Genomic DNA, 24,071 nt, shown 5'->3' on the forward strand with positions numbered 1-24,071 from the left:
AAAAAAAGAAGAGGGCATTTGAAAATGTCAATTCATTGAGAGTAAGTCTGTCACCGTCTGAACAAAGGTAAAATTTTAACATAAATTGCCTGAAATGTAAAGTTGGAATATCGTTGCACATTGAATAATCTCAGAAATTTTGTAACAAACGTTGTATTACCTCTTCTTCTGTCTCCTTCCACTGCATTCTTCTGGTGGAGTAGTCCAGAAATGTAGAAACTTTCTTCTCGAACGAGGTCATCGTTTCTTCAGGGTTTTTCTCTTCTTGTCCGAATCGGAAGAGAGCGCTGTCCATCAGTGACTTTTGGAGAGCAACGACGCCATTTGCTCTCCTCTCAGTCCTCGGCGTCTGACTTGCAGTTTCACATTCATAATTGTGGTTTTCGTGAGCTTTGTGATTGTCCAGGGAGACCACATCCACTGTCTCGTTGTCCACTGGCTCGACGGTGTTCGTGACGTTACGCTTGGCACAGACGTAGTGCCTGCCGAGTCCGATGTACGTCGGTAGTTTCTGCAGGAAAACCCTCCTGACCCACGGCGGCATTCGGTAAATCCTGACCGACCGGTGATGGAAATGCAACACCACGACGGACATGATGATCGAAAGCGCGTTCACGGCCATGTTGAACAGGAGGAAGGTGCCGATCAACGGGGAGGAATTCGATGTCGGGGGCATGATTTCCGCCACCAGGAGGCTGAACACGGAGAGGGCAATCAGGACAGAAATGCTCAACGTCATTTTTTCTCCGGAGTCGGGAGGAAGATAAAACACTCCCAGTGTCAAGAGAGACATTGCAACGCAGGGTATTAATATATTCAAGATGTAATATAAAGGTCTCCGGCGAAGAATCAAGGTATATATTATGGTGCTGTATGCTTCATCCGGGCAACACTCGTCGAGGTCAAGCTCCAGTTCAACCGTAGAATTGAAGAATTCCCACTCAACATTTTCCACGTAATTTTCCCTTGGAACGTAATCGTTAATTGGATTCATGAGAACTTCGAAGGCGGTGAATTCCCAGGGTCCGAACGACATCACACAAAACTGCTCATCGAACGGGAAATAGCGAACATCAATGTCACAGGGACTCGACAATTTCCCTGGCGGGGTCACCCACACTTCACCGTCGTTGTACACTGTCACATACTTCCACAAAGGCAGAAGGTACTCTCCGTCGGCACTGGAAAGGCGGGAAATAAATAAGTATAACATTCTATAGGCTGCACATCTTATGATTGTTCTAACTTTGCCTCAAATGATAAACAGTGGAGGATGAATAAAGATAAATATTCTATTGATAATAATTCATTAGCATAAGATCTTAAAACGAAACATATAATTTGCATAAATGAATACTAATCAACCTCGCATCTTGCAATTATTACCAAATGAAGACGGTATATTTTATGCTTTGCAAGGAAATAAGATCCGTCTGTTCTCTTTTTTCTCATCCGTCACGAGATGGCACTGCTCAATTTTTCAAAAAGGCAGTTCTATTTTATAAATTTAGAAATATACAAATGAAAGAATTCATCTCTATCTAAATCGTGCAATAAGCATACGATGAAATGCATTCTTGACGCGTATCCATATTGTAAGGGAACGAGCACAATTAACGGCGGGGGGGGGGGGGCTGGAAGAGAAAATATGTGGTGCAAAAATTTTTTACAGGCCCCCCCTAACACCAGCAAAAATTTTAGTGGCCCCCCCATCACCGGCAACAAAATTTTTGTGGCCCCCCCCCCCCCCCCCGGAAAAAAAAGAAAGATTACATGGGTACAAAGTTGTACACATATATATAATCCTTATAACTTTTAATATATGCTTTAGTGAAAACAACATTCTTGCATTCTTGAAATAAATAATAAACAAATAAATATATAAATAATAAACAAAATAACATATGTTCAAGCTTTACTACTTGTAACACCTACAGCTAGCTTATAGAACAGGAATGCCTGTCAGTACCATGTGAAATTAGCATTCACATGGCTAGTTGGCATGGCTAACTGTATGTGCATAGGGAATAGGCAGTTAGGCAGTACACATTCATTTAAGCTAGCCATTCACATAAATGTGAACGAATGGTTATTTGAATAACGAATGGTTATTTGAACTGTTCACATGTATGTGAACGAACGGTTATTTTGAATGCACATATGAATGACAGGGTCATCCTGGCAGAAAAAGAGCACCATGAAAAGTACTGATTTGACACCAGATTTTACTTTTATTGATGTTGCTGTTACGAATTTGGTAAACATTGTTACATTTGCATGTTTGCAAGGTGTAAGCAAATATCAAATAAGTGAAATCAAATTCCAGTGAAATCGAGTACTTTTTACACAGGCTCTTTTAGTGTACATGTATTATATGATACAATTGGTTAGAGATGTAATTTAACCATATTTGGCCTAAAACTAAGACAGGCCAAACAGAGTTAAAAGCAACTCAGACTCACCTGATCACAGCAAACACAAGCAGACTCACCTTTCCAAACGTTCAAAATAAAAAGCACAAAATAGGCCTATATCTGTAAGTCTGATGACCAATTTAATAAATTTTTGGCTTCAACAAATTTCATAGACACAGTGAAAAGTGATTTAGTCAAAGATTAGTTTTTTAAAAGAGTTCATTTAGCTCTGGCCAAGTCTCGTCTTTCATGTCCTATTTTGTTTTGAAATTTGATATTGAAGACTTCTTTAGGTAGGTCATGATTATTCTTGCCGAATTTTTCTTGGGCCTTGGCTGATATGCACACTGAAATGAAACAGAAAGAAGAGAATGAACTTAGCAACATTTATTAAGACAACAAATTTACAATACAGTTTCAGAACATGTGTGTGATTTGTTACATACACATAGAGGAATTTTTTACATGCATCTTTGCGAGTGCAAAATTAACACATTAAAAGTGTAACATATCTAGAAATGTATTGGGCTTGTGTAAGTTGTATTGACTTGACTAGTTGTTGCCACTGGCCCTAAAGCTCAGGTTAAAAATGTCGGGCCATATACAAAACCAAGCTTCCCAGGAAAACATCAATGTGCAGAGAAAAGCCTCTCTATAAGGCATACTAATTTCGTAATTGCCCTTTATAAATATGCATTTCAAATACTTACCGGATCAATGGAAAATTATCGTCCACGGCGACTTGCTATCTCGGTCACTGCATCCAACAATGTCGCGGGGAAATGTCCACCGAAACATACATAGACCTAACTCACTTGCTGTTTTGACTAAAAATGTGTCGTCACTGGGGGAAGAAATGACTGAGAAATCAGCCATAATTCGTAAGATTCAGCTGGAGATTTGAACAGCCGTTAATACTTGAAAAAACTATGCGTTATCTCATTTGAGAGATGCAACGCATAATGTGTCCGATAACGATCGCGTGGGAACACAAGCATTGGTCAAATTCGAAAGGTCAAGGGTCGTGACCGTCGCAAAATTTTGACATTTCAAGTACGCGTAAACTGTTCTTTTAGATTTTTCTAATAAGCAAAAAATGACTTTATATGAAGAGATCAGTTAAAATACGGAAGTCCAGCACACTAAGCCAGCACACTAAGTGAACCCCGTTGCAATACTGATCAGCCTTGTTAAATTCCAGCATACTCATTTACGGGACCCTACGTTCATACCCTGTTGCGTGCCGTCCACTCTCGGAAACGCAACTCTTTCCAAAGTCACGACATCATACATCGTCAGAACCGTTAGTCGATCCGGCTCGATTTTGAACGGTTTGGGGATGAACAGTACCTGTACTGCGTTTCCATTAAGTTTTATGTAAGTTGTGATCGCGAAAGTTTTACAATGGCAGATGCAGAACCGTCGCAAGTGTGTTCGTCGTTGTGTGATGATCTGACAAAATTTATTGACAGATCCAACCATGTGAGTACCTTTCAATAGAATGCAGGTTCCGATCATATTGAATATTTAGCGGTGAACATGTGTTAATTATTTCACATTTTGAAAATAAAAATAAACGATGTTAAATTTGATCTGTGCTGATTTATCTGATTTAATTTACTACTCACAGACGTTCGCAGCCATCTGCATTACTCCCCTCTTGTCATATTCATTGGTTTATGCTGAAAATCCTGGTCTCTTTTTTTTGAATGGAGATGAATTAAATTAATTCTAACTATATTTAAGGGATAGTCTGTAACTTCATAATTTTGGCAGAAATTTTGTTCTTCGTACATCGACTACAGGTTTTTCTCTCTTTTCAAAATCATGTTAGCCAGTATTGCAAATGTTATTCTATTTTCTAAAACACGTTCAAATGTCCAGTGTTTCACAACCTGTATTATGTAAAGTCAGCATTGTTATTGTTGGTAAACACATTTTGGTCTGGACTAAACTTTAATTGAACACAATAACACGTGGACTTTTATAATATACATGCACACAAAGTGTATGTTGGTTGTATTGATAATATCAACTAGCTAATTCAACTTAAATTTGTGAACCAATAAAGTAATACATAACAAAATATTAACAAAATCAAAAACTTACAGCTTTACACTGTCACTTTAAATGGCAAACCGTTGCTTCTGTATCCACTAAATATTTAAGTCTGAGAACAATTTAACTGGTAACCAGTGCATGTGACCCATGTGACATTTCTATTGTGCAAACATGAGTAATTTCACCTGAAAAACTTAACTCAAGTAAAAACAACTCTACACATGAGTGCTGCCTAATTTATTTAAATTAAATAGACAATAGGGATATGAAAACATGAGAATTGACAAACAAGTCAGTCCTTGGAGTTTATTAATGCATGTCTAAATTTTTACTGCCACATGTGTAAGCTACCATTCAATCCATTGACAATCTTCCCTTCTGTCATGAATTCAATAGGACTGCTAATGAATGGTTACTTCACATGGCTGAGCCTGATTTCACATGCATAGCTTGTGATGAATGTTCAAATTTTAACATGTCGTATTTCCAATACTGGCATGTGGCAGGTTGGGCTGCTATGGACTGCCTATTTTCCCTCAAATAGCCATGCCACCTGTTCCACACAGTTATGTGGACTGGCTAATAGGCAGTTCAGTTTTGTAAGGGAATATACTTGTCAGTATTGTGTTGTGCTATTTTAATCATAATATTGCTGATTTTACACAGACAACTGCATTGTGAGGTTCAAGACTTGGTATTTCATCACGCTACAAGAAGTTTAACAAGGAACTCCAACTTCAACAAGGAACAAAAATGCTGAAAAATATTCTCTGTCTGTCATGGTGTAAAAAATTTTGGTGGCCCACCCCTTACCTTCCTTGGAATTTTCATGGCCCACCCCAAGAACACTCATTTTTTTCGTGGCCCCCCCCTTTTCTCTTCCCCCCCCCCCCCCCCGCCGTTAATTGTGCTCGGTCCCTAATCACAGGTGCAAAAGGAATGTGTTGTCTACACATATACTATATACAGAACATGCTGTAAACGGTTGTGTCAAGTGTGATCCATAGGCGTTCATTGACTTTTCCGCGTACTGCAGAGCGAAAAGGAAGTAAAGCCTATTTTGCCTGGCCCGTGTAGTGACTTTTCAAGTAAATGGAGAAAGGAAAGAAAGTTCAACCCTAATCAAATACAAATATGATTACATTAATAATACTCATATTTCACAACAATTTATATATTTTGCGTAGACAATAAATGCCTTTTCCGCCTGTGATTGTAACGTAAGCCTATACTCGGAAAGCAGACTAGCAAATGTCATTTATTACCTGAAATGATTAACGAGCTATTAATAACCTACGGATAACTTTCTGTATCTATAACATGAATTAGAGCTCTCATTTTTATGAAGGAGAACGGTCAACTTTGAAATTCCCCAAGAGAGTCAACGAATCTTAGAATCAACTCGAATTCACCGGAGTATTCTTTCGCTAAGTCTGGTGAAACACTCTCAAAGAGTTCAGAAACGAAATGTCACGCCATGCTGTATGTTAGGGAGCCTTCATTGTTTACGGAGGGGGTCGTGAAATTTAAAAAAAAAATTAAGAAATGTAAAACTTAACACCCTCAAAGTTGTAATTCTAATATACAACCTCTCAATTCATCACCTGTAAAATGTAACACCCTTGTCAAAGTTGTTGATCTCATTAGATTAATAAAAATATATATTATGTCATGATGTGACATCCAGATGCGGCCCTGGAATTTAACAGCACAACTAACTTTGCATTATGGGTACTATCTAGAACTTTTAGCGACTTTTGCTCTGTGTAGTTAACGCCAGTTTCTTGTTCTACTCCGCAAAGAATCCTAAAACATTCGGTATATTAATGGTAAAAATAGCCTCTGTATGTGGCACGATCATTGTTATTGTCGACAAATTAATTATAGTTCTGACTTGACTGGACAAGAACGATGTTTCTTGCATTCTTTTGTTGAGAAGCTAAGCACGTGTCATTTCATCCTGCTGTTGGGAGTTGAAGAAGACATTGAAGCTAATACACAGAACACAAAAATACTGAAAAACTAGCTGTTAGTAGAAGAGAGGAGTATTAAACTCTGTAATCTGCTTGTCACCTGTCTTTATTTTACAGCACAATGGGTGTGTCATCCAGTCTTCATAGTAGCGTGATTTCAATATTCTGCACTGTCGACTAGATCCTGTCCCTTGTATAGTTCCTTTTCAATATCATTTTCATCACTTTTTTTCAAAGTTACTGTCATCACTTTCTGAAGAACTTTCCTAAGTTTCAACAACTACTATCACTATCTTCTGTCACAAGAATCCACTATTTACTACTATAATGCTACGAGCCGGGATTTGTACAGTTTGTTGTTTGTTTGCCATTACAATCAACATTGTTGCTGACTCCTATTAATATTGTTCTCAGACTTCATACAGAATAGACCCTATCCTATCCCATTGTTTTGAATTTTCCGTTCTGTTTTGGCAATGCCATAGTTCCATGAAATATGTTGTAAAATATAATCTCCCTCAAACTTCCCGTTGTATAATTTGACTCTCCCCATCCCTCCAGAATCGATTTGTAAAAGTCACCCTCCTGATTTCCACCGCCCCTCCCTGTAAATAATAAAGGCTCCCTATATACTTTTTGTAGGTTAATAAAGAACTATCACATGAAAAGAGCGGATCTCACATTGAACCATGACCAGATCCCGCGCATTCATTGTACAATTATCAACGAGAAATGTACAGACACAATAATCTCAACACAATACGTTGGTTTCACACGTACCTGTTGTCCAGTACCAAATCCGGGTACCAAAGCCACTGAAATGGTACGATCACACTTTCAATACCACCAAAGTCGGAGGCGTTCCACTTCAAACGATAGTCATTCCAGTACTGTGTTTAAAGAAACAAAGAGAGGTTTGTGTTCAACTGAACGGAAAATGTTGGTAAGAACTGTTTTTCTGGGTAGTTTGACTTGCCTACAAAATGTCAATCCACAGTGTATACAAAACACTTGAATCCCCGTAGGAAAGCGGCCGTGAGATATCTTGCTTGACGTCTGTGTCCCTTGTAAAAAGCTAAAAGTCTCTTTGATCGTGAAGTGCTTATCTGTACACACGCGAGTTCGTGTCTATATTGCTTTACAGTATTTTTTCCAGCCAAATTATGATCATGTATATTTTGCCATCACGTTGATGATTTCTACAGGCAGTAAGAAGAAAACTAGGGCAAGCTTAAACAAGCGACAATGGTAATATAATCGTACGATATTGCAAAAAATATACTGTATACTGTCTTGTATTGTAATTTGTAAAGAAACAGAGTTCTGTTGCCTTTTCATTGATTGCCTTGCGGCCACGCAATCTGCAAATGCAATATATATATATATATATATATATATATATATAATAATATATATATATATATATATATATATATATATATGAATCTATATATATGTGCGTATGTATGTATGTATGTATGTATGTATGTATGTATGTATGTATATATGTATATATGTATGTGTGTATGTATGTATGTAGTCCGTACCTGATCTAGCCATACTCCAACTGTTATAACTTGGTTCTTTTCGTCCTAAAGAAATAATGAGAAAGAAAAGTATTTATCTGAAAAAATAAGATCACTTATAAATGGAAATAAATGTTATTTTATTTCAGTTTATCAAATACATCTTTACCTGGAGTTGCTGAAGCCACTTCCTGCCCACCCCTGGGGAGTTAGCTTTTACCCCTCTCCGACCCCTCGCACATCACAATCTCCTCCCTATAGCATCACCTCTCTAACAAATAAATGCATCATCCGAACGGCGCGGGAGTCACAAGGCCGGTCGTATTTGACAAGCCTTTTATGTGTAGCAGATGGCATTGTTTGGTAACGTCGAAACTAGTGCAAAAATGGTGAAATTTGGCAACTTGAATAATTGACATGCCTCTCTACCAGCATAATTTACTTAAGCGCATGTTATCGGTTAGTTTTATATCCGAGCAAATGTAAGTATACTTATTTGATGCCGGCTATACTTGTTTGTCACGAAATTCAAATACAGGTGTTACCAGACCAGAATTGTCCCAACCAATTTTAAGAGCACAGAACAGGACATGCTGTGAATAATTCTTAGTCTCATCCATTTATTTGAGCAACATACATCGAGGAGTTTTCTTTAAGAATATACTGCTGACAGCCGTTTGAGTCCCTTTGGTCATTTGACTTCTATTATTACAAGTGTGACATTTGGAGTCGCCGCGGGTACTAGGATAACGATCTCCCTCCGTGCCCCTTTCGCTCGGTCATGCGAAAAGCCACCACGTGCAGCAATCGCCTACGATAATACTACACGGCAGGGTTACGATGATGTAGACAAAATAGCAACAAGGGACTATCGGCAGAGGATGTAATAACGTATATTTGATCCGAGCTAAGAACTGGTCTGCACGGTCCCACAATCGTCATCATGGTGTTGTATCTCAATTAAAATCTCAACAGGCACGACAAAACCTCACTTAGCCTAAACCTTGTCAAAAGCGTGCAACATGAAGAACTGTCCTCAGTTAACATAGATGGAGTGATACGTTGATATACCTATACATAGACTGAAAACATGCAAATTTGCTTTGTGCAAAGATGAAAGATGCGATATTGTTGTTTTGTATAAGTACGACACGATAAGCATGACGTTTGTGAAATTGCGAAAAGCTAATAAAATATTACAGAATTTATTGCATGAAGTGTGGTTGGTGTTTTATATTAAGCTTAAGGTAGAATGTGCCTCTGGGACAAAGAGACGTCGGACTCACAAATTCTATAATTCTTTTCTGATCTACCACTTGTAGGGCTTCATTTTGAAGCTCTTGGAGAAAGAAAGACTTTTATCGACTCAGTTTTCGAAAATCCAAAATTTAGTTTTCCGTCATAGAGTTAACACAGGAATGGTGACCATTTTGAATTTCACATATTGCAAAATGTCCGGTAATTTGTTTCGCTCGTTCCAAACTTTGCACGTTGACCCCCGATTTTCATTGTTGATTTGGTAAGAGAATAGTTGAAAGTTTCATTCAGGAAAGTTTGAGCAAAAGTTTAAGTCTTTCACTTTCGATGCGCATACTACCTTAATGTGAAATCAGGAGACTTACAATGTCCAGGAGCTGAGTGACAGAGAGTCCAAAGTTCATCGTTACAGAATCGTTTTGATCTCGAGCGGGTCGGATGTGCTTGTTGTAACTATCGTTGAAAATATGAGACTGTAATTGTTGTACCATCTGCGTCGCAATGACTGGTGGAAAGAGAAGAAAGTAAATACTCAGTACATGGATTGGAGAAAGAGCAAAGATTAAGACATTCTATTTTGTTCAAGATGACAATGTCATGGCAGTCATCTCGGTGTTTACTCTATTTGAAAAAATATGATTTTCGATTTTCCAAGAAATTGATACGGTGAATTTTTCGTTACTCCAAGATTTTCAAATGAGCTCCAACAAACGGTACAGACCAGAAAAGTATGGGAAACATTTCTGAGTTCGGATATCTGTTCCGAGGTGCATTCTACCTTAACATGCTAAAAGCTTGATATTTCAGTGTGGGGTTAAAGTGAAGCAGATCAGAACTGTCATCTATGCTACATATCAAGCCATTGTAACCTTGATAACCTCTCATCATGCATGAAATATTTCGAACAATTTAGTAATTGCTCTGTGACGCAAGGAATCTTAGTTAAATGCAGAGTGGACCGTACTCTAACCATACTTGAAGTACATCATTCGAAAAAACCAACAACTTTCATACAATATATACCTTGAGGATATACGATTCCTTGTGAAAAAAAATTAGAGAGTATGTAGGCTTATATATTTAAGGAGGGATAATCAAACAACTTGTGTTTTTGAACCGAAATGCCAAATGCAGTATTGCTGAGTTCGACAAAACTTAACAAAATTCGATTGAGAATATTCCTAGGAACTCGATGAGAAAACTTTAGATTAAGTGGAAGGACACTTCTTACGCTTTTTGACCGAATTATTTAAAAAATGACAAAAGTTCACGAAAAGGTAGCAGCTGATCATGCCGATACTGTCACAGTAAGCAGGTCTATATAAGCTGTACCTAAAAGAACTATACACTAAATACCAATGTAATGTAACCAGTACAGGTCCTGAGCCTTAACATTTTTGACATTGCCTGACATTTTTATGTTCATTTGCGTAGTTTTGGGATCAGCACATTGATAAGACCCCCTCCCCCGCCAATATTCAAACAATGATTCGTCCATACAACAAAGATCAATGAGACACACAGGGCGGATACAAAGGCTTCGCATTGGACGGGCGGACGTACTCGTGCTGACACACAGAAATACATTTATACAGATAGTGGCTGCTACCTAACCCAATTGGTTACTCAGGATACAAATACATTACGCCAATAGACTGTAAGGAGTAAGCAAGGAAGGGTACTGGCAGCCGTTGTTTCCAAGACTATTCTCGACCTCGGGCCGTCCGGGTACTTGCGGGTTCTTACGTCTTTTTTGCGTCACAGCGCGGTGGAAACAAATAATTGAAGTTCGGATTTTTCAACCAAAGTTCAACATACAAAAATGACATAACTTTTAGTTCTATTTCTGTATAATTCGCTCTTCTGTATCGTCTGATCTCTCATTCACCTCGCTGATGTGCGTTGTAGCTACTGACGTCACTCCGCGGTCAAGGATTGTCAAATTCAAAATTTCACACGGTCTCATAGTCATCTATATTTTGTTGAACAGTAAATTTCCCATCAGCTTAAAGCTAAATTTTGTCTCTTTCTTTCTCAAACAGTGTACATCGTGACTCCCCCGTATGCGTCTGTTTGTGTATCCGTTGGAACAGAATGTACAAGATTTTAAGTGTCTTTCACGCAGCGTCCATTGCAGGCGCACTACGTGTAACTTTATCTCATTCAAGCAAATCGGAAAAGTTACACGGATCTTGTTTTGACAAAAACGGAAAGGGCTCTGCACTGTTAGCTTTCAATTTGAAATGCTTGTATTCTTTAACTGGGTCGACTTGCAAACGATAAAAGTGTCACGACTGTTTCCTTTCATTTACTTTCAACTTCTCTCTTGCAACTTATATCAGTTTTGATACACGGAAGTATGCCATAACTCTTTGAGAATTTACACGATGGTTCAGGTCACGGAACCCGCGCGGGGAGGGGGGAAGCAGATGTGTACCATGCTCTATGAAATATTATGAACAGATGGATGGTATCATGACATTGGTGTCCGCCGGCCGCTGAAAACTTCAAGGGAATTCGAAGAAAATCTGTGGGCAAGGACGGCAATACGGGTTATGGGAAATTCTTATGCGTCGGTGCACCGGTATCTTCATATTCCAAGAACAAAAATCGCCTTCCATAAATTTCAAAATATATCATCCCGTATATATTGATATTTTTGTAAATTTGTAGGCGCAATACGTGAGTTAGGGTTACCGTAGGATAGATTTCAATTCTAGCCTTACATGTCGGTTTCAAGCTAATAAACAATATCCATCAGGTCGCACTGCTGTTCATTTTCATGATGTTAGCTTGTCTATTGTATATGCTTTAGACGCTGAGAATGAATGTCCCACGGCCAATGGTCAACAGGGGTGACGAAAAGCCAGGGGCTATGGCCAAACTGGAGACAAAGTACATACACCACAAATTCATATGTCATGTCATGTCATGTTCGCTAAACAGTCAAAAGCATTATCCTGGAAACGACCGTACTTTTGAATGTGGACAACATCCCTCCTTTGAACAAGAATAAACACAGACATTCATTCCAAGAACACGCTCTATTAGTTTATACTTGAATGTGCAGCTGTGTGACGTTTATTCAAAAATGAGTAGTTATTTATTACTTCTCTAATATCACACACTACCTAAATCATTATACTTGAAGTAAACGGTCTTTCGAGTGTATATGCCAAAATCAACCAACCCGGCCATTTTGTTCACAGGATTGTTTTGTTCATCTCTATGGATTCAACAGATAATATTTGAAGATCTGATTCTTAGATGAAGCCTCTTGTTTGCGATATCAACTGATCGATCTTTTGAATAATCATTTTTAATCTTTTAATTAAATGAGCGGTGAATCCTAAAAGTGGTTAATAAATAATAATTACATAATCGTATATATTGTTAATAAAATTAATTGAATTAAAATGACTTCCAGTTTTTTCTGCCTTGCATATACGCAGTGACGAAAAAGCGTCGGAATGGTCAAGTTCAAAATAATCGATGTTGAACTTTGAACTGCACAGGTACAGTGACGCAGGTATACTCTGTTCTGATGTGTGCTGCTCTATTCCATAGACATGTATTTGGAATATAAGACGTTTAAATTTTCAACTGAGTCTTCTCATGTCCTTTTCATTGTTGAAAAGTCAATTTTACACTCCCGCCGAAAGTGATACTCACACCAAGCCAATGTAATATAATCTATGCTCACGAAATGTACGCGCAAATTGTCAATATCCAATTTAGGCGACTAACACAGCATTGAAAACATAAGGTTTATATGTGTCACAACACTGGAGAAATTCCCAAAACTAATGGAAACAAATCTTTTGCGATATAGAAAATGCAATAAGAAGTATGTGTGAAATTATCGGCATTCTTATCCCAACAAATGTAAGTTCCCACACTTTGAAATCAACATCCTCATTCATCACAGCCTGCAGAGTGCTGTCTCTGTGTAGATACCAGTCCGGTAATCGTCGGTGAGCTTTTAAAAAGAGATGACATAAACTCTCCTACATTGCGTTCGACTTTTGACACCCCCTCCCCAAACTTCAACATGCAGCAAGAGGTTGCTGAGTGCTAATGAAGACTCGTTAATGCGATTGGAACTAATTTTGGATAATTGGACAGCGAAGTAATGTCGGTTTAATCTGCAAATGTGAGCTCAGCTGGGTTTTTTAAAGTTGTACACTTGTTTTTATGAGTAATTTTTAATTTTGCAACGTTCAGCTATAGGGCATCTAACGCTTTTGGAGAAATTTGAAAAATATGAAGATCCAATTATCCCAAATTAGTTCCCATCGTGCTCGTTGTAATCATAGCTATAATTCTCATAATAATTCCAATTAGCACACCACATGACTCATTAAACCAAAGAACATTATGAAGTTCTTATGAAGTAGTCACTCTCTCATTTGATTTTAATAATTGCACGGTCTGAGACGAATATCAAACTTATACAAATTGCATCCACACCGTGTAATTTGTGATGACACAAAACTGACGCAATCGAAAGCGGGCATATCATAATGGCGCCGGTTATGGCGGCTATCAGCACTGTCGAGAGATATACTTCCCATGTACACTCATCGACAATCAATATTCCGTCCGTTACAGCTAATGATGACAGATAAAGAGAGCAGATTACAGCATCATTAAATCCCCATTTTTAGAATTTATTGAGCCTCTGCTACCACAGGTCGCTACAGCGCCGAATCTGCAAGATAACGAACGATCACAAATGTACAAGGAACATGTCAACGGGGAACTTTGTGAGGCATAATAATTTATTGAAGTCACGTTGCACGTATGAATATGGCAGGTCTTCTCGAATATTAAAAAGTATTTACGTGTATGTATGTCAAAACTCTAAAAGTCGACGTATAGAGTTCTTGAGAAATATAGCAGTAATCCACTCATCAGCCAATCGATCAATCAATCAATCAATCAGTCTGTCAATCAACCAATCATCATCATCATCATAATCATCATCTTCATTATAATCATCATCATCGTTGTCGTCGTCGTCGTCGTCGTCGTCGTCATCGCCGCCGCCGTCTTCGTTGTCTGTGTTCAAAGATGAAGAAACTTAAAGGAACACGATTGGAACTAATTTGGGATAATTGGATTGTGAAGTAATGCCTATATATCTAATCTGTAACTGTAATCTCATCTGTTGTTCCTTTTAAGTTACACACTTATTTTTATGAGTAATTTGTAATATTGCAACATTCAGCTAAAGGGCACCTAACATTTTTGAGAAATTTGAAAAAAAATTGACGATCCAATTATCCCAAATTAGTTCCAATCGTGTTAAGGGATGATGAAGTGAAAACGTTCAGAGATTTACGAGGCAACTGGTCGGTCAGAGGGTGATAAAATATCTTGCAGACTTTCATGTCATGTCGTGCAAGTTTAAGACTGAAGTAAATTGCTCAGATGTCTGAGAAATCTTTTGAAGGAAATTACTGTAAGTATAGCTTGAACCACGGGGCTTCAAAGAAGATGAGGTATTTCAATTTGTTTGATAAGCACCTAATAGTTATGTGGCACCTGCTCATGAAGACATATCGCTGCTTTCTTTAGTACCCATAATGCTTTAAAAGCGACCCAATCCTACGTCTGCACGTCAGAGAACTATAAGTTTCTGAATAAAAAAAAAACTGGTGAGCGAATCGGAAAGGATTAGGCGACACACATCCATATACCTCCAACAGGACAGCATCTCTGGAATTTGCACAACAAATTAAATCCAGTCCGATGCGTTCCCTGCTAAAACTTCAGTAATTTAATATGTTCAAGTAACCAATACCAACTGCAAAATCCCGATCAACGTTATGACAACTTTCTTTGAGCGGATATTGAAAAATTGCGATCTAATAAAAATGTCATTCATGGCGATTCCGGCTTGTGATAAACGTTTGTACTTCGTTTCCTCAGTGTGACTTACAAGGTGCCAAATGGTAGCGGAAGTATGTCGACGATTGCGTCGGAATGCGTCTTTCTCGCTCTCTCGACGCGAGGGAAATTTCCTGATAAATAAAAACTACACATTGGATAAAGAAAATGATCGCACTTACGCGTACGTAGCTCTTTTATTGAATTACGCGTTATTTGGACATGGATTGTATCCAAGCCATACGTAGAAATGGTTTTAGTCTTGTTCAGAAGATTATAACTACCCTTTGTTAGCCCTATAAGCGCTACTTAAACATCACCTCAAACTGACAGATGAGATGATGTACGTTTCTGTCAGAGCTTGGAATGTCAAATGCAATTTGTAGAACGCGTTCAAGTATGGCAGGCCCATAGAACAAACGTCAGTTAATTTACCTCTTATTTATTGGCGTATCCACAGCAGCTATCGTAAATTCAAACACTATGTTTACTGTTAGTAAAAGTTGATACACAAGCTTTAGAGGATTCATTTGAGAGTGTAACAGTCGCTAGCGTTACAGAGAACGAAGGCAAATGAGACTAAACAAAACGTGCGATAAGTATGTGCATCGGAGCTGAACGACTTCAACTTTTGCTCAAATTTACCTCAAGGAAACTTTAACCCTTTCACCCCCAGTTCCCTGTATACAGGTCCAACTTTACCATAGAAAACAATGGATTTGGGACAAACCATGGTGGTGAAAGGTTTAAACCATTTTCTTTCAAAATCAAGGATGAAAATCAGGAATCAAATTTCGGTAGAAGAGAAATAAATTTCCTAACATTTACCAATCCCGAAAATTCAAAAAGGCCGCAAGCTCTTTGTTAACGCTCTATGGTAAAAATATATTTTCAATTGCCACAAATAGGGCGGGTGAAGAATTCATCGACGGATTTAAAAACGAGCTCCCCACAAACGGTAGACAAGAACAGCATTGTAAAAATTTGAGAGTCCGAATATCTGTCTTCGAGGCGCATTCTGCCTTAATCGCTTACGTCACATGTTTGAAAAATATTCGAGTAATTCACAGCATAAATGGTCTAGGAAACTGGCCGTAGAAGCATCGGTAAGAGTTTGGATCTGATCCAAGGTTGCCGTGCTCTGATGGTCTTTAAAATATCGAAAATTACACTAGATGAATTTTCTCTGACGGGAACGACCTTTGCAGTGACTTTTCTCTTGGGAGGTCATGACAAGGTCATCACCCAGTTGATGAGAAATGAAAGACAGTGAACCAGGCTATCCGACAGTATAGAAACGTGATTCTTAAGATATAAACAGAACAACATATGGTATTACATTTTTACAGGGCACCATATAGCCTGCAGGATCAGAATCAAAAGGTAGAAGTTCAGGGATTTCGGTCACCAGGTTTTCTTATTGTCATGACAATTAAACGTATATACTCATATCAACCTGTTGACGCGAAAAAGATGTTAGACTAGTATCGATTACTTATATCTGTTACCAGCTTCCATGGTAATTTCCTGCATTTCTCACTGCAACGCAAGGTACAATGATAAATTGTGATTTCAGTTCAGTTAATTGCTCTGGGTCTAAATGAGAACGCCGTTCAATCTTACATCGTCAATAAAAGTTCAAGGCCTGGGTAATCAATCTATGCCGTGTCTCTTACTGAAAGGGATGAATTATTAGATTGTAGGTAGAGGTGTCAAAATTGGAGATAACGTGCAGAGCTGAAGTGGCCTTAGAAAATTTACTCCCTGCTGCTCTCAAGGTGTGACGAAAAAAATATTGAGAGCAGAAAAAATATGGAAGTCTATGGGAAAAGGCGACTGCAGTAATTAAAAAAAAAATCAAATTTTGAAGATAAAAATGCGTCTGCACTACTTCTTAAAAGACCTCAGGCGATGTAACCTCCACAAATGTAATAATCTCCACAAATGTAATATCAACCACAATTGTAATAAAATCAACCACAAATGTAATAAAATAGTCAACCATTAATGTAACAACCCGCAACCACAAATGTAATAAACAAATTAACTAGAAATGTAATAAAACTTAACCATAAATGTAATAAACTTGAACTTGCATATGTGATCGTTTGTTTATCAATGCCCTGAGTAAATAATAACTTTAATAAGACTAGTGTAATGTTATTGCATACTTTCCTGAAACTAGGTTTCCTTTCCGAAACACAGAATAGAATACTTTGAGAACGCTATCAGAAAACGGCGAGGTACTGATCAAACCATTAGATAATGGAAGTGGAACAGCAGTTCTAGACACTGATAATTACATAATAAGCAAGCGTCAAAATAACTCGTCAACCAGTGATACCACACAAAGTTTATGACAGAGCACTCAGAACAAATAACAGAGAAATATAAAACCTTATAACAGAAACTTACGACACAAAACATGTTGACGAGAACATATATTTCAATCTAGTAAAAAACAATACGAACACTACCTTGAACACAGTAGAACAAAATTAGACATCCTGGCATCCCTAGTGAAGGAACAAACTTCAAGTGGGACAACATAGGAATACAGACAATCTATCGATTATTCCACACAATTTATCCACTGAAGACGAATTTGAGGCAATTGATTAAGAAAGTACGGCAATTTTCGAAAAAAAACGGCGTTAAAGGATCGTAGTGTTATACAGTCTTCCCCACTCTGGAGTAGAGACTGCACTGACATTCAGATTACAGCTGTGTCTAGCCATGGCCAATCAGTTCTGTACACAAAACAGGGAAACGTAAAATACACTTTCAAATATGCAAAACACACTAAACGCAAACAATTAAGAAATAAATAATGTGTGGAGTTGCTTTCCTTATTACATAGATCAATATTTAAGGACTAATTCCTCAATTGCAACGACAAAATAGATTTATTACATTTATGGTTGATAAGTATTACATTTATGGGTGTTTTTTTTATTACATTTATGGTTACCATTTATTACATTTGTGATTGGTGTTTTTATTACATTTATGGTTGATTTTTGTTACATTTATGGGCGATATTACATTTATGGGTGCATTTTATTACAATTGTGGTTGATATTACATTTGTGGAGATTTTTACATTTGTGGAGGTTACAGACCTCAGGCGACGTTAGAATCTGCAATATGAAACATTCGATTAAAGTTAACTCTTCCTTCACTGATGATAAACACGCGGCTAGACGATTCTAGATTTCTGTAATGGCGTTGTGCCAGGCGCAAAAATTTAGACTTAGCGTAGACGTGATCCTGTAAAATCTCTTAATCTGTTAGGTAAGAGGCAATCTGACATTGAATTAGACCGAGTCTGGATTCTCTGAATCGTGGGACATAAGGAGACAGACGTAAATCGGTTAATGAATGAGCAGCCTTCTGAATTTGTTTACATAGTTACTTGAGAGTGAAAGCTGTCTGTAGCGCACACATCTTTCTCCATCAATGACGACAAGTTTGAAACATGATAGAATACACAACCCGGCATTGATATAGATGCATCTGAGGACTACGTGAGACAAGAATGACTTATTTCATAATGATCAATTATAGTAATTGAGCAAATATAAACACCAAACTCTCCGCAGTGAGCATTTTAATGATACGGCTATAGCCCGGTGGGTGTTCCTTGCCCCGCCGGTAAATTCTCAAAGCTAAAAGTTATTCCCTGCATGTGACACTCAGAGAGCATTGCTCTGACAGCACACTGTCTGGTCAATGTTATGACGAGAACTACCAAAGCAACGACTCGGCCATAAAATAACACATGACAAAACACGGGAGGACAATAGCTGTGACTTTTGATTTTTGTTTTTTATTTTTGTTCCGTTTTTTTTTGTCTGTTCCCCCTGAAGTATGCTTTAGTACAGTATAAAGCATAACCATTGCAAACACTATCCATTGTACGTGCTATGCCGTGTTAGTGTTGACAAATGAGTTCAAGTCAGTATCAACAACAACATCGGAATTCGAAATTTCATAAATGTTTATCATAAATGTATCATAAATGTAATCATGATAAGTTGAGCACCATGCATTTCAGCTTGCCTTATGGCGTAGAACAAGACGTGGTGTATATTACAGAAGCACAAAGATACCGGAAAGTACATTAAAATTAAGACTGATAGACCTTTTAGATGAATTACAGTTTTATTTAAAAGATTATGTCCGATGGGAATGTATGATATATGCTGAAGAACGTTGTAATATTTAGAAAATGTAATAACTGTAGGGCTCTTTCGACCTCGGCTCGATAGACAAGTTTATGTGCAACAAATTTACTGTGCAACGTTGCAAGTCATGTTGCATGTGGTGAAATGTTTCTAAACATACCTCTATGAATAACAAAGACCACTTCACGGGTATCATATTTTAATGTTAGATAGTAGAATTCCATTACGCCATGAGAATGTGTCGCATATAAATCAGCCCCTGCATAAGTTACTCCACACGTATTCTTTAATTACTTTACACACTCTAAGAATTATAATGTTGCATACAACATCGTACTTTATGCCATGATATTTAATGTCGGGGTTAAAGTTTGTAGGCGATCAAATTATGGCTGAAGGCCGTGAGAAGAAAACAAACGGATCTCAGAGCTCACATGGATCGTGCTTAGGCGACCTCGCATAGTCGGTGTGTGATGATTCATTAGTGATCTGTGCTGTGTGTCGCTCGATTACAATGCCATATGCATCGCGATTACGCTAATGCTGTGGTGATGACTGTGATGAATTTAGTTGTCATGCAAAACACTATCGGATTTCATGGAAATCTACACTCAGCAAAACATAGGGAAGTGCAGGTTCATGGGAACCCATTTCATTCGAGGTCACATTCGACTCCCATCGATGTTATCGTTGGTGAAAGTAATCCAAGAGATTTTTAAATGTGACTAGAATCATTTTAAACCTCATGAATGTTTTGTTGACATAAAATTACTGCCACCATGTTGTGCATTGAATGGAATTCAATAATAATTATTCGAGTTTGGACGGAGTCTCGTAACAACCCGAACTAAACAAAGCTGCGGCTCTAGGTGTGTTTATCGTCTGATTTTAAAGAATCTATTGAAATTCTTGTTGACTTGCCCAGGTACGCTTCACTGTGTAAACTAGGACGGGTCTTTCCACAATGCTTTGAACAAAACGAAACATTTCGCCAGGAAAGTGGAAATTTAGGTCGTCACTTGGCATTTAAAGCAACTTGCGGCTATCAAGGGACTCGTTAAACCCGTTGATGAGATCATATGAGAAAATTACCAAAAATAAAATACCAGTAATTAAGAAGCAAGACATGACGTCATCAAATTCACGAAATCCATATTTATCATATAACGTAATTACCATGGGCACTGTTGTTCGGCTAGACCAAATCAGCTAGCTCAGAAAATGAAGTTCAATGTCACAATAATGCACTTGTTTATATTTTACGAGAGGGACCAGGAATTATATTCGAAAGATGCTTGTCGACAAATCGCAAACTCAAAATATGTGACTTTTTCCTTTGTCACATACCATTGAATTCCAGCTATTTATTTTTACTAGCTGGAATGCGGGATACCCGAGGATAACATCTCGCGCGCATCTTGGCGGTAATTGCACATATTTTCTGCCTAAATGAGTAAAATTTACAAATGATTGGAATGCATCATAAAATCCACAAATGTGAGAGACAATTGACAATGTAAAGTAATATAATTAGCGCAGTTCGACCCCCGTATCAATTAGGAGTGTACGCGATGGAATTTGTTGGACATAGGGTATCCATTTCAAGACAACGTTTATGATGTAAATTTATGATTTTTTTTGGTAACCTGAGCGTTTGTGCGATGATTGCAATACTGCGACATTAGAAAGCGATCGCGATATATCAGAAGAATGAGGGACTGTGGGTAATAAGATCGAATATTTATTGCACATCTGGTATTTCGTCATCCTCCAACAGCGTTAGCTTTAAAAATCAAACATAGGAACTCATTCCTTTTTCATGCCAGATTAACGTTGAGACGGAATTGTTAAAGGGAGAAATAATATAAGTGAAATTGTATAATTATATTAGCTACTCAATTCCAGCACAAGCTAGAGCGAATTTTTTCAAAAGTGGCAGATATAGTCAACTGCGCAGGTTTAATAGGTGTCAAAGACACTTATTAAACCCACAGAAATGAAATGACACTTTTACACTGATGTATGTGAAGGCAATAAGCAATTTGACGTTGTCACTGTTGCTGTAATATGATCATAGAAAGTACAGTCTCTATACAGAGACAGTTCAATCACTCTCATAATAAAATGGTTGGTGTCAAAACACGACAAGGCTCTCTATGAAAAAGATACATGCGTCTTTTCTTTAATGGCCGCAACATAATTTGGCGATCCAGCAATAAATCTGCACGTGTAAAATAATACTACATAAACCCTTCACTGGCCATGCAAACACGTGAACAGAAAACAAATATTGGAATGAAGTTACAATTTTTACTCACTCTGGTTTTTACTACCCCTAACCTCATCGTAATAGTTGTCAGCTAAGCTTTCTTTCCACGATGTAATTTATTTCAGGAATTCGAGGATATTAGTCAAACGAACTTGTCCCAATATGTACGAACACGATCAGTAACTTTTTTGCAAGTCATCGACGGGGCTTAGTTATCAGGGACGGGGTTGCGAAATACGATGGCAAAAAACTTCCCCTATAATGCAACCGTACAGTAATCTATAACAACGCCGAAAAGTCATGCACGAAATTTATTACATTTTTCGCATAGTATACAAGTTTTCCGGACATTTATTGAGGACAGCCTCAAGAGCAATCCGCTCAAGGTTTTTCGTTGATGGACACGTGAAGGTTTCGGCTCCGCAAAGAATGTAAAACAACGACTACGATGGTACAGACGATGATGATGACGATGAGACGACGACGACGACAACGACGACAATGATGATGATGGTGGTGATGGATTCATCATTCGCTAAAGATGCAGGTAATAATAAGGCGCATGGGGATAAAAGTCATAAGAAACTATGTTTGATAAACTGTGCCACCAGATGGACACTGCTTTTAGGAAGTAAGGAAGTCCAAGTTGCTTTTCACTGGTTTATGTCAGGTATTAGTATAACCAGTGAAGAGGGACCGATGCAGCTCAACTCTGATATTTCACAAAATGATTACATGCAGTCGATAGTGTTGATTTTACATAAATATTTCATAATTTCAGTATCAAATCGAAGATGAAAGCAAAGACCGTGGAAGATATCTTGATGATTTTGTACTGCAAATAATTTCCTTTGAAATATTATTTACAGTTTTAAAAATCATGAATGACAGAAGCTTAAGGGCGAACCAAATACATGACGTCATCGAATGTCATCACAAGTTGAAGCAATCTGAATGAAGTCATGTCGCTAGACCAACAAACCAGATTTGACATTTATTGGATTAGCACTGTCAGCAGGAATGTTCAAAGCAAATTAGTGTAATTTTATCATGTCTGGATGAATTTTCCAAATAGATCTAGAGCTAAATACATGTGGACCTACAATAGCTTTGAAGAGAGGACACTAACTTGACAGATAGACGACAGACAGCCACCTTTCTGATACGCTTCTCATAGTTTTGCAAGAGAGCTGACAAGTAAAGTCGCGAATTTCACAAGACAACTAATTTGTGAATCTATTTTATAACTTCGTTCGGCTGCGAAATGAGAAGGTTTGACTCAAGAGTCATCTGTTGTCAAATTTCTAGCTCCAGAAACACGAGTGTTTTATTCAAACAAATCATTTTTACAAAAGCAGGACAAATATGATGTAGAGGCTAATTTTAGTAGTTGACGCTAGGTCCTAATGAAATTTCCAGATGCTCAACCCCCTGTGCTTGCGGTAATGGGAAATATTACCTGCCTAGCCCTTTTAGCAAAATATGATCGCCCTTGCATATTTTTTTGTTCATGAAAACGACCCCCCTCATTATGGAACCGAACATCTACAACAATCCCAATCCCTGGTCAGCTTTCGGTGATTTCAGTATTTTCCATCAGGTGGCTTTCATTTATCTTAACTCACTTCCTTTACCATCCTCAGGATCGGGAAAGGGCAAGGAGTCAGATGACCCTGTTGCACTTTTAACATTTTTCAAAAATCTAAATCTCTCCCTGTATCTAACAAAAGTGCCGATTTAGTGGTTCAGACGCGCAGCTGTCCATTTATCATACAGAATCACTTTCATTCACCATTCCATTGCGTACCGATTTCCACCGATTCTTACTTAGATCTCTCAACGCAAACTTTGTCAGCCTGCAATGTGCGTTCTTTGTCGATGTGTACACTTTGTATAAAGCAAGTTCCATAAATCAACATGCTTAGGCCTAATCGATCAACGGAAACAGTCACGCTCACAGAAGGAAAAAACTCCCACAAACGAACACTCAAAACCATGTTAAAATGTTTGTACAGCACATGGCCGGGTTTCCCTTCTTTTGGCCAAGCGACTGGACTTAACAGCGTCAATCTATTGACTCAACGGCATACAAGCCAACCTCCTTAATGAGACGTTTAAACAAAACGGAAATGCGTTGTTTCAAGGCCCTTTCCTCTATACGATAGATCTTCTTTCTGCTAGTGTCTTTGTCGACATGATGTATGAAATATGTGCGTCCGAACGTCATTGTCGCAAATCAATCCGACGTTGAATGTTGGTTCTTCGGTTGTTCGGGAGGTTAGTGGTTTCCGGCAATTACTGAAAGTCATCACACCGTCATGACCCCTTTCTCATCACTGAAAGCTTTACAACAAGCTCAGCAGATACCAACTTTATGACGACAGTCCCACAGATTTCTGCTTGTTGTCTTCGTTCTTTGCCTGGTTTTTTTTGCAGCAATCTGACAGATAGTTTACGAATTCAGTGAACTCTTGCTGAGATTAACTAAAGAT

At 38.0% G+C, this 24,071-nt stretch overlaps 1 protein-coding gene and 1 long non-coding RNA gene across 2 annotated transcripts in view; both read right to left on the minus strand.

The window, feature by feature from the left end:
* Positions 1–24,071, minus strand: part of LOC139120056 (neuronal acetylcholine receptor subunit beta-3-like) — a 32,429-nt gene that overhangs the window by 3,498 nt on the left and 4,860 nt on the right. Inside the window, exons 2-5 of the mRNA XM_070684087.1 lie at positions 9,597–9,736; positions 7,996–8,040; positions 7,229–7,338; positions 161–1,181 (exon numbers count right to left, since the gene is read on the minus strand). Coding sequence (XP_070540188.1) covers positions 161–1,181; positions 7,229–7,338; positions 7,996–8,040; positions 9,597–9,736 — 1,316 coding nt within the window. The remainder of the gene's footprint in view (positions 1–160; positions 1,182–7,228; positions 7,339–7,995; positions 8,041–9,596; positions 9,737–24,071) is intronic.
* Positions 2,536–3,396, minus strand: LOC139120057 (uncharacterized). Its single transcript, XR_011549027.1, has 2 exons — positions 3,125–3,396; positions 2,536–2,761 (listed from the first exon to the last, which is right to left on the minus strand). It is a non-coding gene; the product is annotated as an uncharacterized lncRNA (long non-coding RNA).

The sequence above is a fragment of the Ptychodera flava genome, chromosome 20, assembly GCF_041260155.1.
Source record: "Ptychodera flava strain L36383 chromosome 20, AS_Pfla_20210202, whole genome shotgun sequence".
Lineage (NCBI taxonomy): Eukaryota > Metazoa > Hemichordata > Enteropneusta > Ptychoderidae > Ptychodera > Ptychodera flava.